Genomic DNA, 18,045 nt, shown 5'->3' with positions numbered 1-18,045 from the left:
TTAAAATTATGATAATTAAAATAAAATATATTTTATTTTATTACAAAATTTGACGAAAATAATAATAATAAAAAGTTGAAAATATATAATATTTTGTTATTATATAGAGTTTAGCCATAATTCAATGATTTAGTTTTAAATGAAATATGCAAAAGCAAAATGTGTGATATTAGGCAAAATTTGCCTAATGAGATAATTAATCCAATGCTTAAATTATATGCTCTCACACCCACCAATACTTCTCTGACACATCAGCTAAACATTAATTTCCAACAGTCTCTACCATACTGGAACAAAGCCCAACCTTTAGTGCATATTTAAATTTAAATTAGGAAGCTTAAAAACTGCTTTCGACACTTCTAAATCTCTTTTAAAGAAAAATTAGTATATTGTAAAACTCATTAAAAAAATGCTTTAAACATAAAATAAGGTTAAAAGTCCACTTTTTAAAAAGCACCAAATTAAAAAACTCTTTAAAAGAAAATACTATGTTTTTTCCTTTTATAAAGCACATTTTAAAAACACTTTAAATACATATTTACCAAATAATAAATAAATTTCTAATAATAAAATTTTTAAAGAAACTTCTGCACTTAAAACCTCTATCCCAAAAGTATGTCGAGAAACATGAGTCCCAATCTCTCAGATGACACTGTTGTACTATGGAACATAATTAAGGCTGTAAATGAACCGAATTAGGGGTCACGAGCTTGATTAGCACATATATCTACTTGAACTCGACTCGAGCTCGAAAAGTATTAGAGATTTCTGATCGAACTCGACTCGCCTAACATATATTAAGATCAAGCTCGACTCGAACTCGAATATCAAAAATAAACGAGCTCATATGAGCTCGAACTACTTGCTCAAGCTCGAGTTAAATATGATGCATAAATAAGATTATTTTTCTTAATAAATTTTAACTAGAATTTTATTAATAAATATTAGATTGCTCTATACACTACTTATATAACATATTTATTGCAAATAAATCAACGATTTAGAATCTGATATTTTTTTTCAAAGTATTGAGAAAGCAATACTGCTAACGACAACCTTTCATGTTCTCTTTTCTATATAGAATATTTTCAACTTTAATTCAAAGGTTGATTTGGATTCATTCAATTGAGAATACTTTTTTTTTAATAGTTTACTTCCTGTGAAAAGATTAACTGTACAGAACATTCACAATAATCAATATAGTTACAAACTTACAAATTGCTAAATAATTCCAACTTCTAAAGCATGACAATAAATTACAATTTTAAATGGTTGATCACTAATTATAGCAACAACTAAGAAAACAAACTAAAAAAATGGTAGAAGAATATTCTTCAACTCTTATTCATGACTTTAGCCGAATCAGCCCCATTTATGATGCACAGCAATCAGCAGCACATGACATAGCATTGCTTAAACGACATATTTTTGCAAATAAATCAATGATTCATCACTTGCCACAGTATAGTTACAAATAGGTACACAATTCCAACTTCTAAGGTATAACAATAAATTACAATTTCAAATGGTAGAACACTAATTATAACATCAATTAGGAAAACAAACTAAATAAATGGTAGAAAAAAGTCCTCCAACTCTTATTCACTTGAGTCACTCTGATGCACAGTAGCACATTACATAGCATTGCTTATTCACAACATTCTTATTGCAAATAAATCAACGATTCATCACTTGCCAAAATATAATTAAAAACTGAAATAGGTAAATAATTTCAACTTCTAAGGTATCACAGATTCACAATAATAACTTCTATATCACAGATTCAGATTTACAAATTGAAAAGTCCATCAACTTTTATTCACTTCAGCCCCATTTCTTATTCACATATGACATAGGAGCCAAAATTCTCATGAGAAATAAATCAATGTAAATATGTTGGCCTTCACCTTTGAATATGGGAGCCAATTCTACATGTGACAGTTACATAAGTGTGTAAAAGTTGGTCTTAGTTTAAAGAGAATAAAATATACATATATATATATATAAACACTAATAAATCCACTAATCTTAACTAAATTCAACTTGCCAAAACACCTAATATTAAATCCACTAATCTTAACTAAGAGTAAGCAACTTATTAATAAAATGATAAACACTAATAATAAACACTTAGTCTAAAAATGAATGAAACACAATAGATTGAATAATAACCTGTAGAACAATAAATAAAAGTAATAAATAACCTAATAATAATAGCCAAGAATAACAAACATGAAAGCAATATCAACATGTTAAACCATTTCTTTGAGCACCAAGTACAAAAATAAAACACTACAAAAAATTACTTCATGTTATCCATATTTCTCCATCATGTACAAAAACAGTGGTTTGCAACATTCCCTATACTTCTGCAATTCAAGTAAGCTATTCAAGTAATGAAATTACCTATATGTCCAAGCTTTACAAAAAAAAAAATCCAAATTTCCAGCAATCTTGTCTAGCTAGATAGCTCCGACGAGTCAACAAGTTTTTTTCACAAAAATAATTACATCCCTACTTAAACAACATGTCCTATAAGCATACTTCATTTAAGTACTTTTAGTAGATCAACATGTCCTACTTGATACGAGCTTCTGATGCAACTAAGTATTTCACCCCTTCTCGAACACAATCGACAATTTCACCAATCTCACTAAGTCTATCTTTGACCAATAAATTTGTTATATGTGCGCAACAACACACATGAAAAGCTGCCCCCCAACAGATAACTTCTTTTTCAAAGTGAAAACATCTTTGAGAACCCTCAAAGCTACATCATTATACCTAGCATTGTCCATTGTTATTGTAGACACTTTGTTCTCAATTCCCCAATCTGTGAAACACTTTTGAAGTGCATCAGCAACAATAACCCCATTGTGTGGGGGTGAGACATTACAAAAATTTAAGACTCTTTTTTGTAAATGCCAATCAGGATTAACAAAATGACAGGTAACAACCATATATGAGATCTTTTGACCTGAAGTCCACATGTCCGTTGTTATGCTGACTTTATTCACACTTCTCAATATTGTTTTCAGTTTCTTTTTCTCAATTTCATAAGTGGATTCACAATCATTTCTTGTTGTAGTACGACTTATCTGTTGCCAATAAGGAGTATTAGCTCTCATAAATTTATTAAACACAACATGTTCCATCATGGAAAATGGATAGTCGTGATAAAGTATCATAGGAGAAGCAAGGTCTCTTACCTTTTTCATATCATATGAGAAATTTTTCACAGTGTTCATAGACCCTTTATGTCAATAGTTAAAACCTTTTGCCTTTTAGAAGCAGCTATGTGTCGAAGATAAGTAGTCAAGTGCCTATGGAAGTGAGTTGTAGAACCTGATGAAGAAATAGACAATAGATCTTTGCAAAAGTTACATTCAGCTTTCTTTACACCATTCTTAACCACTATTTTAAAATAATTCCAAGCAATAGAAGTTTTCCTCCTAGGCTTCCTCTAGTATGCATATTTTTGGGGATCCTTAGGGGCACTTGGGTTTTCTTCTCCGCCAATAATACCGTCAATTTCTTGGTTCTCATAATTACTATCACACTCTATAAAGGTTGTGGCAGTATCATCTCTTTGTGTAGGTTAGGGCTGAGCACCGACCGATTCGGAGTCGGAGGGCCCAGACTCCGACTCCGACTCCGACTCCGACTTTGTCGGAGGTCAAATCCAACCTCCGACTCCGACTCCGACTCCGCGATGTACATTATCCGATCCGACTCCGACTCCGACTTGTCGGAGCGGAGTCGGATTACCAAGAGGAGCTGCGGCCTGCGTGAGAGGAGGGGCTCTGCGAGAACGCCGCGCGAGGGAGAAGCTACGTGAGAGGAGGGCTGCGCCTCGCCGCCTGCGCGTCGCGCGAGAGAGGGGTTTCGCGAGAGAGGGTTTGCGCGAGGGAGGGGCTCTGCCGCTGCGAGAGGGTTGCATGAGGGACGGGCTTCGCGAGAGGGAGGAGTTGTGCGAGAGAACTGCGCCGGCTGCGGCGCTGCGCGAGAGAGAGGGCGACTGGTGAGAGAGGGCTGCGGTGCTGCGAGAGAGAGAGGGCGCGAGGGATGGGCTTCGCGAGAGGGAGGAGTTGTGCGAGAGAGGGACCAGAGGGTTGTGAAAGACTAAGAGAGCTGCGCCGGCTGCGGCGCTGCGCGAGAGAGAGGGCGACTGGCGTCGGGCGAGAGAGGGATGCGGCGCTGCGTGAGAGAGAGGGCACGGGTTTGAACTTGAAGAAGGGCTAAGCTAGGCTGCACTGCACTGCAGACCTAAATGAGGTATCCAACGGCGCCGTTTTTGCTATAACGAATAGTTACTATAGTAATATACTAATATACATTATATACTAATTAATATGAATCTATTTTATATTATATATATATATATATGAAGATTCATAAAAAAATATATGATATATATTATTATATATGAATATTAAAAAAAAGACACCGACATTGTATACGAAATATTATTAATACACTAATATACTTTATATATATATTAATATATATAAATATATGTAATACACTAATAGTATTAGTATATTAGTATTAGTATTAATATTAGTTATACTAGTAGTGATATTAGTTATACTAATAGTTATATTAGTATTAGACTATTAGTTATTATTAATACTATATATTATACTAATAGTGATATTAATACTATATAATATATATAGTTATAGTTAAAGTCATTTAGTATAACTATATTAGTATAAGTTATAGTGATTTAGTATAGTTATGATACTACAAGTTATAACTATAGTCTATATTAGTATTAGAATTAGTTGTAGTGATTAGAATAACTATATATTAGTATTTGCTATAATGATTTTAATTTAGTATAACTATATAATAGTAGTATTAGTATTAGTATTAATATTAGTTATACTAGTAGTGATATTAGTTATACTAATAGTTATATTAGTATTAGACTATTAGTTATTATTAATACTATATATTATACTAATAGTGATATTAATACTATATAATATATATAGTTATAGATATAGTCATTTAGTATAACTATATTAGTATAAGTTATAGTGATTTAGTATAGTTATGATACTACAAGTTATAACTATAGTCTATATTAGTATTAGAATTAGTTGTAATGATTAGAATAACTATATATTAGTATTTGCTATAATGATTTTAATTTAGTATAACTATATAATAGTATTAGTATATTAGTATTATACTGACTATATTACTGATTGTATTAGTATACTTAATGTCTAATACTAGTATATCACTATAGTTAATAACTTAATAGTATCATATAGTAATATAGTATTAGTAATTGATACTACAGTGATTTATATAGTCATTTATATATAGGCTTAAAGTGGTTTACTAATTTATATATAGTAATTAATACTATTAGACTATTAGTAATTTATATGAATAATACTTTAGTTATTCTACATTAGTATTATATGTTATTATAAATTTATAGATTAGTGTTTATACATTAGTATTACAATATTACATGTCGATGTTATTATTCATCTTAGTGTTTATAGTATATTATATATACATTAGTTATTAGTATTATATGCTATTATATTTATACATTAGTAATTTAGTGTTACATGGTAGTAATATTGTAAATTTGTAATAGTATGATATTTACATATAGTCATATACTAAACTATTATTAGTCAATTTAGTCTATATATTATAGTATAAATATATTATTTAACTAGTATATTATTGAGTTTAACTAACTATATAAGATATAGTTGTATAAAATTTAAATAATTAATATATAGAAAAACACATATTTTATAAAATATGTATAAAATCGGAGGCGGAGGCGGAGGCGGAGGATCGGAGTCGGATCGGAGTGGAGTCGGAGTCGGATCATCAATGGATCCGACTCCGACTCCGACTCCGACTGTCAAGAAGAAAAAACCTCTGACAAGTCGGAGCCGGAGCGGAGTTGGAGCGGAGCCGGATTCGGAGTCGGATTGTCGGATTTTTGCTCAGCCCTAGTGTAGGTTCTATGTCTTCCAGGGGTTGACTTACAGATGAGCATTCTATATTTGTAACATGTTTAGACATGTCTAAAAAAACATTTTTAGACAAGTAGTGGCAATATTAGACACAAAAGTGAAAACTGAATAACAAGTAATATAGTAAAAATCAAAGAATAAAAATTTAACAAAAAATGAATGACAAGTCAAAGGAATCATACAAATATAAATCACTAACAAAAAACTAAAGACTAAAAATTGCTACATTCAATTGATCTAGGAGTATTTTTAAAGAGAATGTAAGCCATTAACATAAAACAAGAACTATTTTTACATACTAAATTACATATTATAAAACAACAGCAGAAAATCAACAATGAAAATAAGCACAAAAGTAACAACACTACTACCAGCGCGACCAATAGAAGCAGATCCACACCATAGAGAGAACAAAAAGGGAATCGAGAAGAATAAAAAAAAAATCTAAAGAGTTGCTCAGATCCACACCACAGAAAACAAAAAGGGAATCGAGAAGAACCATACTAAAAAAAAAAAAAAAGAAAGAAAGACAGAGAAGGGAAGGAGATTGACAATCACAATACTCGCATGTCACAACGTACTGAAATGAAGAAAATAAAAAGCCTCATTAAGATGAAAAAAATACGGAGTTTAGAGCGAACCTAAGATGAAGAAAAAACACAACGCACCACTGAGACGAGGACCCTCTTTCGAAATATAGGGTTTTGAACTTTTGTGTTTTCAATCTAACGGTCTCTCCTCAGTCCTCTCACTCTGCTCACGGGCCAAACAAAAACAATGCAAAGTCTCTAACTCTCTATGCAATCCATCCCCTCAATCTGAAAACGTCACACCAAGGAACTGTGTCCCGCGTCTTGCTTCGTAAAAGAGTAAAAGACCCAAACTCAAATTCAAGTAGGTCCAAAATGCAAAAAGTTAAAATCAAGCATCCTGGGTCCCGCATCTTGCTTTTTCTTTTTTCTTTTTTCATGCGTCACGTTCCGTCCAAAGTTCAAACTGAAAAATCAAAAGCTTGACTTAAAAAATAATTTACATGATGGCATGGGTGATGGGATAAAGATAAGGTTGCCAAAAAAAAAGGGATAAGACTCTTGTCTATACTCAATGGATGGATAGAGAATATATATATATATATATATATATATATATATATATTAAAAACCCTACTGTTTGGCAAGTGTTGACAACTTGCCATAGATCGGTCCGGAGAGGGACTTATTAAAATAGTGTAAAATGAGGAGTATTTAAATTATTTTTTATTATATTGATAAGTAAAATTATTAAAATATCATATGTTTTAATTGAATGGAGATTTATTTTTTTATAGAAATAATGATTTAATTAATTACCATCCAAAGAAATTATATATGATCTGTTAGTACCACTTATGATTGTTAGTTCATGTTTTAAGAATATTTTTCATGTTTTTGCAATTGGGCACACGTGCAATGTGCCCTTACTGTTGTGTGTGTTTGTATAAATATATATATATATATATAAAGATTTAAAAATATATATATGATATATATATATATATATGAATATTAAAAAAAAGGGCCAAACTGAAGATTCTTAAAAATATATATATTTAAGAGTATTAAAGTATATATAGTATATTATACTATGATATACTATGATATTTATATAGTATACTATGAATCTATGATATATTTTAATATATATGAATATTACTAATACTAATTATACTATTACTAATGCACACCATTATGGCCTATTTTATATATAATATACTATTACTATAAAATACTATTAGTCTATTACTATATCTTATAGTATAATTACTAATACTATAGTATCATAATATTAGTATGTTAGTGATTTAATATATATATATATATATATTAATATATATAAATATTAGTAATACACTAATAGTATTAGTATATAGTAATACTATTGGTTTGGTACTATTACTATATGTTAGTGATAATGCTATAGTGATATTAATACTATATATAGTTATAGTGATTAGTATAACTATATTAGTATTAGTATTAGTTATAGTGATTAGCATAACTATATATTAGTATTTGCTATAGTGATTTTAATTTGGTATAGCTATATAATAGTATTAGTATAATTACTATACTAATACTATTATACTAATACTATTTGCTCAAATTTCAACTAAAGAATGAATGATCCTTTTGGGCACATTGATAAATGAATACAGCCAATTGCACCAAAACAAGTTGAATGTATTCTCTGTTAATGCCGCTCTCGAGACAGCAAATTGAATGGTTTAAATATCTCCTTTCAAACTTATCGCTCTTGTAATATATACTTTAAAAATATTTATACATAGTTGTGACTTGATTCTTGTAAATCGTTGTATTATAGTTATACACATTATGCAAATCGTGTGTATAATATGAGTCGTAAACAGGAAAACAATTCTAAAAATATAGATAAATTTATGTCCGTTTATTATTAAAAATTTGAAACATAATAAAATTGGTCAACTGTGCAGCCCTTACTAGTATTAGCCTATATGAAATAGTAAAACCAGAAAAATGAAAAGGAAGAATAAAATATTAAAGATGTGTTGTGCATGTGAAAAAATATTACCCAATTAAATCACAAGTTATAAAATTAAGCATAAATCATACTACTAACCAATTCAACTCAATTTGAATTTATGCCTCTTAACTATTTATCCATCTAAAACTAATAATAATGTCACGAAATAATTGAAATATATTAGTTCTAGATATATAAAATAGACAATAACTCAGTTCAATCACTTAATACATTATTATTGTAAAGTAACAAAATATGTTACTTATACATAAAGTAACAAAATATATTACTTATACAAAGTAAAAAAAATAATACAATAAAATAATATGTAAGAATATATATATATATATATATATATATATATATATATATGTAGAAACATTATGAGTATTGTGACTTGCCCATGACGAATTGAGTCGAGTTTATACGAATTTTGTTCACGAGCCTACACCGAGTCGAGTCGAGTCGAGATTATTCGAGTTTAGCTCGTTTAATATTCAAACCAATATTAGTGATCAAGAACAACTCATTTATCAAATGAACCAAATCCGAATCGAATTTGTACAAGTCAAGCTCAAACTGTTCACGAGCAGCTCTGTTCATTTGCAGCCCTAAACATAATACAATCTTTAAGGCAGCTCCTGAACATGGAGGGTAGAAGTACATACATCCAGAAGTACATGAAGGGGAGATGATAAGAGTATATAGAAACATGAATTAGGCATATAAACAACTTACTCAAGCCTTTCTTGCTTTCGGAATCTTATAGAATAATTAGAAATAATTGTATGTTTGATTTGCTGTGTTTCTCTAAGAACCCACTAGCCTTTTGCTTGAGGAAAAAATAAGTTGCAATGCCCCAAACACTCCAAACACTAAACTTTCCTGCAAGTTATCAGAATAAACAATTAATTAAAGAAGCATATTCTGAGATGGGTGCTATTACAGGAATTATTGGCTTATTAGGATGAGTAAATTTTTTTTTTTTCCCCAGAACAACTAGCAGACGTTTCTATTAGTTTATCTATATTTATACTAATTTATTATTGCACTCTGTCTTCGCCTCTTTCCCTTTCTGCGATTCTTGACTTCCTTCCACCCTTCCTTGGAATTGGGCGTGCTGGGCTGTTGAATCAAAGCCTGTGCACCCAAATCCGAGTATACTCTGCACATAGAACCAGTCAGTCTCACAATGGGATTCAAAGTGCTCAACAAAATGAACCACACATCAATCTCAGTACAGATCCTAGCAAAGCTAATTCCACTCTTAGATTGTGTCTTTGTTCTTTTTTGGGTTGGCATCTCCACTGACAGAACTTCATTTACCTTGGGCCCACTTTGCACAAGTTCCTCCATTTATCCTTTAAGTCTACTGTTGTCCGAATGCGCAGAAACACATTGCCACCAAATTCTAAAATCTTCTTCCATGGAATATTTCTGTCATTGGTGTTTGAAAAGTTCTCCACTCCTTCCTACAGTACATATAAATAATAATTATATAGCTGAAAAAAATACAAACCTTTCAATTATATAACTATACGCCATTGGTCCCAAATGGAAGCCACACAAATAACCATACTTTTGAAACCGACTGCTAGAATCATAAATGTATGAATGTGATTACCTATTTGTTTAGGTAATCATGTTATTGGGGAACCATGTGATTGTGTTGTGTGTTGTTTGTTGGATTTAAATGGATAATGGGTTTAATTTATGTGTATATTGATTTAGTCGAAGAGTTAGTTGGGTTTTTACTTAAATGCAATGGTTTATGATTTAAATGTACATGAGGACCATGAGGTCCAAGAATTTGACAGATTTTTTGTATTGAATGTGTTGGTTGTGATAAACTATGAGGAACTGATAGATTGATTAGGAGCTTGTTATGCAGTAGGTGTGTGTTGTGTTGTAATTTGGAAGTATGTATGTATTACCCAGAGGCTTATAAATTGAGTGAGGTGTTTGAGAAGGTTGGTTGGACATATTTTATGCATATTGAATGTAAAATGAAGTTTATATGGTTATATTGTTGTGTAATGGGTTTGTGTTGAACCCAAGTGCTAGACGGATGGAGTGTGTGTAATTGTTTTGGATTAAATGACATGGGCAGAAAGCATGTGGTATGTTTTATTGATGGAGTTGTGTATATAGAAGGGTGGAGTGGAATAATGTAATGTTGAAGTGAGATGTTGATTGGGATTGTTGATGGTGTGTATGAAGCTGGAAAGACCAACTGTATCTTGGTTTAAGTGGCTGGACAGATTGTGTTCAAATTGGTTTTCTTGCATTTTATGTTTGTGTGATGTATGATGTATATTGCAAGATGGTAATATTTTGGAGGTGCATAAGTTCTATTAAGTAGCATAAGAATTGTACATGGACACTCTTGAAAGATTGGACTTGAAAGATTGAACATATTTGAGTATGTTGGGTCTGCCATGCATGAACAATGGTTGTGTGATGGATTTAAGTTGGGCTCAAGTGATAAATGAATAGTGTGTATCTTGGTGTTTGTGGTATGCATTGGAAAGATTTAATGTTTAATCTTTAATTTCATTTGTGTTTGATGATGATTGAGTATAGAAGTGGTTGTAAATTTGTAATTGTATGATTACGCTTGGTTTTTTGGATTATGCTTCCTAATTGATTGTATTGAGATTTTGTTATAAATGTATGAAGTTGGATTGAGATGGATTGTCTCTTGAGGTGTTGGGATTAAATGATGGAGTTGTAGTGAATTTGAAGAATATGGTGATTGCGTTGGTTTCTAAATTGTGGACAGATTTGCTTATAAAAACAAAAAAAAAAATTGTGGACACATTTGTATATATATTAAATGTGTGGAATGTGGATGGAGTTTGTAAGACCAAATGAGTACCTTGTATGGATTGTATATTTATCTTAGGTGATTAAAGGGTAGGACACGTGTAATTTGATTAGTTGCATGTAATGGACAACTCTATATACTTTGAATATATTGCGTATGGATAAAACTTGGGAAGTCATGTCAATGTGTATTTTTGGTTGGTTGTATATGTACACTTGTTTTGGATTGTGTTATATGTTTATATGTAAGGAAGTGAATGAGAACTTGAGTTGATGCTGGATTGGATTATATGTGTATGGAGGAAGGGTATTGTATTGGCAGTTTGGATCTCATAGAGAAGTGGGATTACTTTGTAGGCTTGTTGAATGACGCTTTGGAGGATAAAGTGAAGCATAGGAGCTCACTTTATTAGTTAGAAATGAAGTCGGGCTTTTAGGTTCATAGTAGGCTTAGGATTTAAGAAAATGGTTATGCTTCAAGGATTAAATGGCGACTTGTACAAGTGTAATGAAAGGGAAGTTATGAATACCTAGAGGTGTAAGTTTGCACAATTAGGAATATTATGAAGAAGTATGCAAGTAAATAGTTGAATGAGAGTATTTGGACGATGACTAGTCTAAGTGGAGGAAGTTTAAGTAAAGAATCAATCGGAGGTTAAGGTCATGTGGAAGAGAATGCACTAAGAGTTGGGTATGAACGCATCTGACACGCATATGAATGGACTACATGAAATGAAAATGGCGTGGAGTCCATGTAAGTATTACGTTCATACTCTTCTAAAGTTTTATCGATGTTATAAGAAAAATGTTCTTTTTATGCAATGAAAGAAAAGGAAATGTTTTTTAGAAATGAAACTAAGTGTTATGAAAGTATGATAAGGTGTTAATGTTTAAAGTATATGCATGTAATGGCCTTCTTTGGCAATCCCTTTTTTATGCACCCCATGAAACGAAATGACAAGGTTTTATGCTATATGTTATTAAATGATGTTTTATGAATTGAAATGAACTAATGTGACAGAAGCTTAGGCATTTTATGTGACAGAAGCTTAGGCATTTTATGTAACGTATGAAATCAATTTTGTAAAAGGACTTTGTATTTTAATTAAATGAATTCCACTGTAAACTCTCTTTAGATTTATAAAACAGGTTTTAAATTTTAACTATAGAATCTTTTATATCCTGGGAAGGAAATGAAGATTTTTTAAAAAGTTCAGTAATTGTCATCTCATTTTCTAAAACTATTTTTTAAAGTCCCACCACAAGGACGGGAATTACACCTATAAAATGTCAAGTTAAACTATAAAGTTAAACAAATTTTCATCAAGGAGGAGCAATGCAAGCAAACAGAAAAATAAGTACCTTCAGTATCGCTTCCTCCTCAGCTGTCCACGGAACTTTCTTTCGCCTTAGCCGAGGACTTACTGGGCAAGTACTGCAAATTAAATCAAGATTAATTACCAATGAAGGATAAGTTGAATAACCAATATATATATATATTTTTATGTTGGGGAACCTCTCCAAGGCAGAGAGCCCTTCGGACCCACCCCTGCAGAATAAACCCTAGTCTCGTGCACCGCACCCTAAAAAAGTTTCCTACACAGAACTAGTTAAATCGTTGGCATTTCACTAGGAGGTGTGGCCCCAAAACATTGTTTGCACCCATTGAATAACCGATATATGGATGCTAAACTGCTACTGATAACCAAGAAGTGTGTACACGGTTAGAAAGGGAGAAAAACATGAGTCCCAGATGAAACCGGTGTACCATAGAACATAATACAATCTTTAAGGCAGCTCCTGAATATGGAGGGTAGAAGCACTTACATCCAGAAGTACATGAAGGGAAGATGATAACTGTATAGAAACAACTAGGCATATAAACAACTTACTCAAGCCTCTCTTTCTTTCGGAATCTTATAAAATAATTAGAAATGATAGACTTCTCATTTTCCTCTTCAGAAGTTTCCTCTGCATAAGCATCAAGTGCGCAAACAGGTTCCTTTGTTGGCTCGGCAAACTGTTGCTCTAAAACTTCCTGCTGGATTTGTTCCTTTGATTGTCTCTGAATTCCAGGAATAACATCTGTGTTTCTACCGGATAAATTATCACCGTCTGCATGGGTATCAAGTGCACAAACAGGTTCCTCTGGTGGGTCAGGAATCTGTTGCTCAAAAACATCCTGCTGGAGTTCTTCCTCCACAGGACTTTCATTGACAGGAATGATATATGTGCTTCTACGGGATGAATTATGACCATCATGCTCAGCTGCTTCTTGGTTGTCTCCTTCCACCACTCTTACAGCTTGGATAATTTTTTCTTGCCCTTCTTTCTCTTCAGTTAATACATTTATTGTCCTGGTAATTTCAGCTGGCTCTTCCTCCCTAAGTGCTGAATTGACATTATCATATAATGCAGAAGGTTCTGCTTGTTGCTTATCATCTATACTTCTTCTGCAATGAAAATTATTGACTTCATTTGCATGTTCCCGTTCATGACCAGTCTGACCATTTACTCTCTCTTCCAAGTACCCATTTTCATGACTTTTGACAAGAAGATCCTCATCTCCACTTTGCCTTGAAAGATTATGCTTTTCTCTATGCAATGTCTCAGTAAGTTGCTCTGGCTTTTGGTCCAAACCCATACGAAAAAACATAGTTAATTCTTTCCTTGCCAAGGAGGCCTTTTTCTTAGCTCCAAGGTACTCTGAAATAGAAAGGGAATATGCACAGAAGGGGCAGTAAAATTTACCGTTGTTGTCAAAGTTGGGTGAGGAACCCAAACAGTTCTCATGAACCATCACTGGGCAATTACTTGTGCTACATACCAACAGCTGACCACCTTCATTACACTTCATACAAAGACCTTGGAATGTCCAACCAGTTGATGGATCATAACTGTTTGTTGCCCGAGAGCTCAAAAACTCATTTTTCTCAAAGATGACATCAATATCACCATTGTGAGACCCCTCACTATCACTTGATATCCCTACTTCACAACAATGGTCCATATCCTCTTCAGCTTCATGTGCAATGATCTTCTGCTTGCATCCATTGAGAGATGCAGAACATTGTTCCTTTAGTTGAAACTGGTGTTCATAGTTACATTGGGATTCATTTCCTCGAGTCTTGACCAAGAGAGGACCACTTGAAGTTCTAAGTTCAGCACATTGTTCCCTATCATCTCTGACTTCATCAACAGAAATCTTTTGACAAGGTTCATCTCCAGATATATCTGAAGGCATAATAGTACCGACATCAGGAATCTCTGATTGAATATGGTTGAATTCATCATCAGCAATATGCCCACATTTCATGGAGGCAGTATGCTCATCATGATTATCCCGTAGAACCCTGACTTCTTCCAGGCTTCCCATCTGATCCTTAGCCAAGCCACAACTTTCTGTTCCAGCAACCAGCATAACTCTTTCAGATGGAAACTCTACACGCTCTGTTCCATGTAGAGGAACTGAGCTCACTTCTCTGGACTGAATTGTGGATGAAGCAAATTGCTTCTGCCTCTTGGCATTTATATTAGGATCATCACAAGCATCTAAAATATTTTGGTTTTGATGGAAGTCTTCATCCATATTTTCAGTAGCCGGTGCATCCCTTTTCCTCTTGGAGTCTAGTAAAATCCCATTACACGAATTGTTTTCCAGTAGCTTTTTCCTACCCTCGGCAATTCTAGGCATCATGTTCCCTTTCAGTCCCATATGTTGAGTGTCAAAAAAGCTCCTATTAACTCTCTGTGTGAGTGCACTGTGCTTACCATTATACACAGGTACTATTTCACCTGCATTTGTAAATGGCAATCCACTCCTTACCTTCAGAGAATCAGCATAAGGATGACTGCCATCAAGAAGTGAATCTTTCAGCTGTGTATAGAGAAACGCACAAACCAAATATTGAATGAAAAGTGAGATTGGATGAAATGGGGAATATGTGATAATAGAGAAAGGGAAATTTGAAAAACCTCCAATTACCTGTTGTAAGGCAAGTTTAGGCATACAGGCTCTTTTATAGATTATAAAGGGACGAGCATCCCATTTTGACAGCTCTGGTCCAGCCATTTTAAGATCTGATAACGAAGTCTGACACAATATATTTGTGTTAACTTTAAAATAGGACTTCTGAGCTTAGAGATTTTGAAGGAGATAATCAACTATGTGAAACCAGGTTGATTCAAATACCATGTCTTTAAAAAACATGACCAATTTAATTATTATCAAAGATTAGATAAAGTACTACCTCCTGCACTATGTGCTCGAGAACATCTTCACAGCTTTTTGACATATCAAACCCAACGTTTGAAGCTAGGGAGGAACAACCATCTTTTGTGATCCCATTACTAGGACCAAATAAAACCTCCAAACATCTCAAAGCCAGCATTTCCCTCATGTTTTTCCCCAAATTATCAGGTAACTCTGGAGCCATTTTAATCAAATCTGAAACAAGAAAGCATGAGTTACCCAAACCTTCACTTAAGGATAGATTAAGAAAAAATAATTCACAGAAAAATATATTTGAATTTACAGTACCAAGCAAAATGGAAACATCGACTTCCTTGAAGCTTGCAAGAGCTTCAATGACCCAAATCCATGCATGGCTTGAAGCGCAACCAGATGCCTCATCCATGGGAGACCAGATATACAAGAAGTTCCGCAAACCAAAAATCTATAGGCCCCGCACACGTCTTTGCTCTGTGAAACGGCTTTCGTTGATGAGGAACGGCTTGAGATAAAAATAACCCAACACGAGATCTGAGATCCTAATGCTCGTATGTACAAATAAACCCAATGTCTCCTGCCATCCCACTAAAAAGGCCTATATCAAATATCATGCCCCCTAAAGTATAACAAACAGGGTCTAAATCTAAAATCCTAAAAAACGAGAACTTCGCGTAGAAAATAAGAGCACAATGAGCCAATTAAGAAACAGATGGTTTATCATATACGTCAATTCAACTAAACAAATGTTCTGACTTCTGAGTCTGGGACCTAAATTGAAAAAGAAAAAATCAAATGTTAATGAACAGTCATTCGATTGCTAAGAAATTTTTGGGGAAATTAATTTCAAACCCTGAAGGCTAATTATCCAAGTAATACAAGGAAAAAAAAAAAAAAGAATTTGTAAGCTTGAGAGGGATGAGTTGCGGTACCAAAGAGAATTCTCTACCCTCGGTTTCTATAGCGACCAAACAGAGCGTGAGGACCGGATGATAAATTGAAAGGAAATAGTGGCTAAGAGTTCATACCTTGATCATTAGAAGAATTGCAGGCTGAGAGAGAGAAAAATCGATAAAGAGAGAGTAGAAAGAAAGGAAAGACTTTCGTCCGTTTAAGGAAAGTTCCGGAAAAAATATCTCGAAAAATAATAGACATAACTCCGATCTCTGAGTATTATTTCAAAAAATATATAATTTTACTTTTTTATCCCGACCTAAAGTAATTTCCAAACCCACACCAAGGATAAAAATCTCATTAGAGATTGTTAATAGTTTAACTATTGTTAAGTCTAAATTTTAGCTTGAATTTTAAATTTTGACTATAACATTAATATTTAGAGGAGAGAATGAAGGAATGAACAAAAAGCTAAATATTAACAGGATGTTAGGAGGAAAAGAGGAAATATGACATAGAGTAGAGGAGATATGACATTAAAAAAAAGGGGCAGAGGATAAAAGAAAAGGACCAGACGACTTCAAGGGCTTCTTCCAAACTGTTTTTAGACTTTGAGTTCTCGTTCAACTCTTTCAACATGGCGATAATGAGACTGTAAAAATAATTATATTATAGTAGATTTTCCCCCTTCCAAACAACCCTTGGACATAGACATTATATCAAACTATGTAAATCTGTGTACCTCTAATTTTATTTTCTTGGATTTATTTCTCATTCACTGTCATGGATGTACGTACGTGTAACATCTCTTTTCCTAGGATTAGGAATGTCACATACATAAAAGAACGGCTATCAAAGAACTGGCTTTAACAGTAATAGTCTAACTATATGCTAATCCTAATTTGTGATCAAATTACTTGCCTCTTAGAGCTGCTTTCACAACCTCGCTTTGTAGTTCGTTACCTATAAGAAGCACTAGTTGTCACTAATTTTCTAGAAAAACATGTCATCTTATTCCAATAAATTAACCACTATCTAGAGAAAATAGTTTAAAACATTCGGTAATGTCCTACTGATTTCATTTAATATCTAAACACTACCATCATATCAAATCTTTCAATTATACTTAATAGCACAATTTAAGGTTGTGCAAAAAAGGCCTTGGGCCCGATCCGTCTGTCAAAACCGACTTGGTCCACTTGAATAAAAACGGGTTCATCATGTCAAAGTTTAATAACGGGTTTTAAACTATCAACCTGTCGAACCCGTCGAAACCGAAAGTCTTCTCTTCTCCTTAGTCTTCTCTTCACCCATTGAAACCAAAAAGTCCTCAGTCATCTCTTCTGAAACCCATCGAAACTGAAAGGCGAACGGCGAAAGGCGAAAGGCAAAAAGTCTTCTCCCCACTGCAAAAACCCTAGTCATTGTCGCAATTCTATGTCGTCGTTGCCGTTGCTGTCGCCATCACCTTTCTCCAACTTCGAGCTTCCAGGCCTCCGTTCCATTGCCTCGCTTCAAGGTTATCTCTCTGTCTCTCAG

General features: G+C 33.2%; 1 protein-coding gene across 6 annotated transcripts; it reads right to left on the bottom strand.

Moving 5' to 3' along the window:
* Nucleotides 1-9,066: 9,066 nt before the first annotated feature.
* On the bottom strand, nucleotides 9,067-16,746 carry LOC109009887. 6 transcript variants are annotated; one of them, XM_018990533.2, is made up of 8 exons: nucleotides 16,641-16,746; nucleotides 15,925-16,200; nucleotides 15,635-15,831; nucleotides 15,370-15,477; nucleotides 13,277-15,261; nucleotides 12,747-12,819; nucleotides 9,885-10,030; nucleotides 9,067-9,723 (listed from the first exon to the last, which is right to left on the bottom strand). In XM_018990533.2, the coding sequence occupies exons 2-8, from the start codon at nucleotides 16,019-16,021 to the stop codon at nucleotides 9,594-9,596; spliced, it is 2,736 nt and encodes a 911-aa protein (XP_018846078.2). In that variant the 5' UTR covers nucleotides 16,022-16,200; nucleotides 16,641-16,746; the 3' UTR covers nucleotides 9,067-9,593. The 6 variants fall into 6 exon arrangements, with proteins under 6 accessions (XP_018846078.2, XP_018846081.2, XP_018846080.2 ...); XM_018990536.2 differs by having other exon boundaries at nucleotides 15,925-16,086; nucleotides 16,641-16,734; XM_018990535.2 differs by having other exon boundaries at nucleotides 15,925-16,189; nucleotides 16,641-16,729.
* Between the last annotated feature and the right edge of the window lie 1,299 nt (nucleotides 16,747-18,045).

Source organism: Juglans regia, chromosome 4 (assembly GCF_001411555.2).
Source record: "Juglans regia cultivar Chandler chromosome 4, Walnut 2.0, whole genome shotgun sequence".
In the NCBI taxonomy this organism is placed as follows: Eukaryota; Viridiplantae; Streptophyta; class Magnoliopsida; order Fagales; family Juglandaceae; genus Juglans; species Juglans regia.
This window is presented reverse-complemented; position numbering and strand designations above follow the sequence as displayed.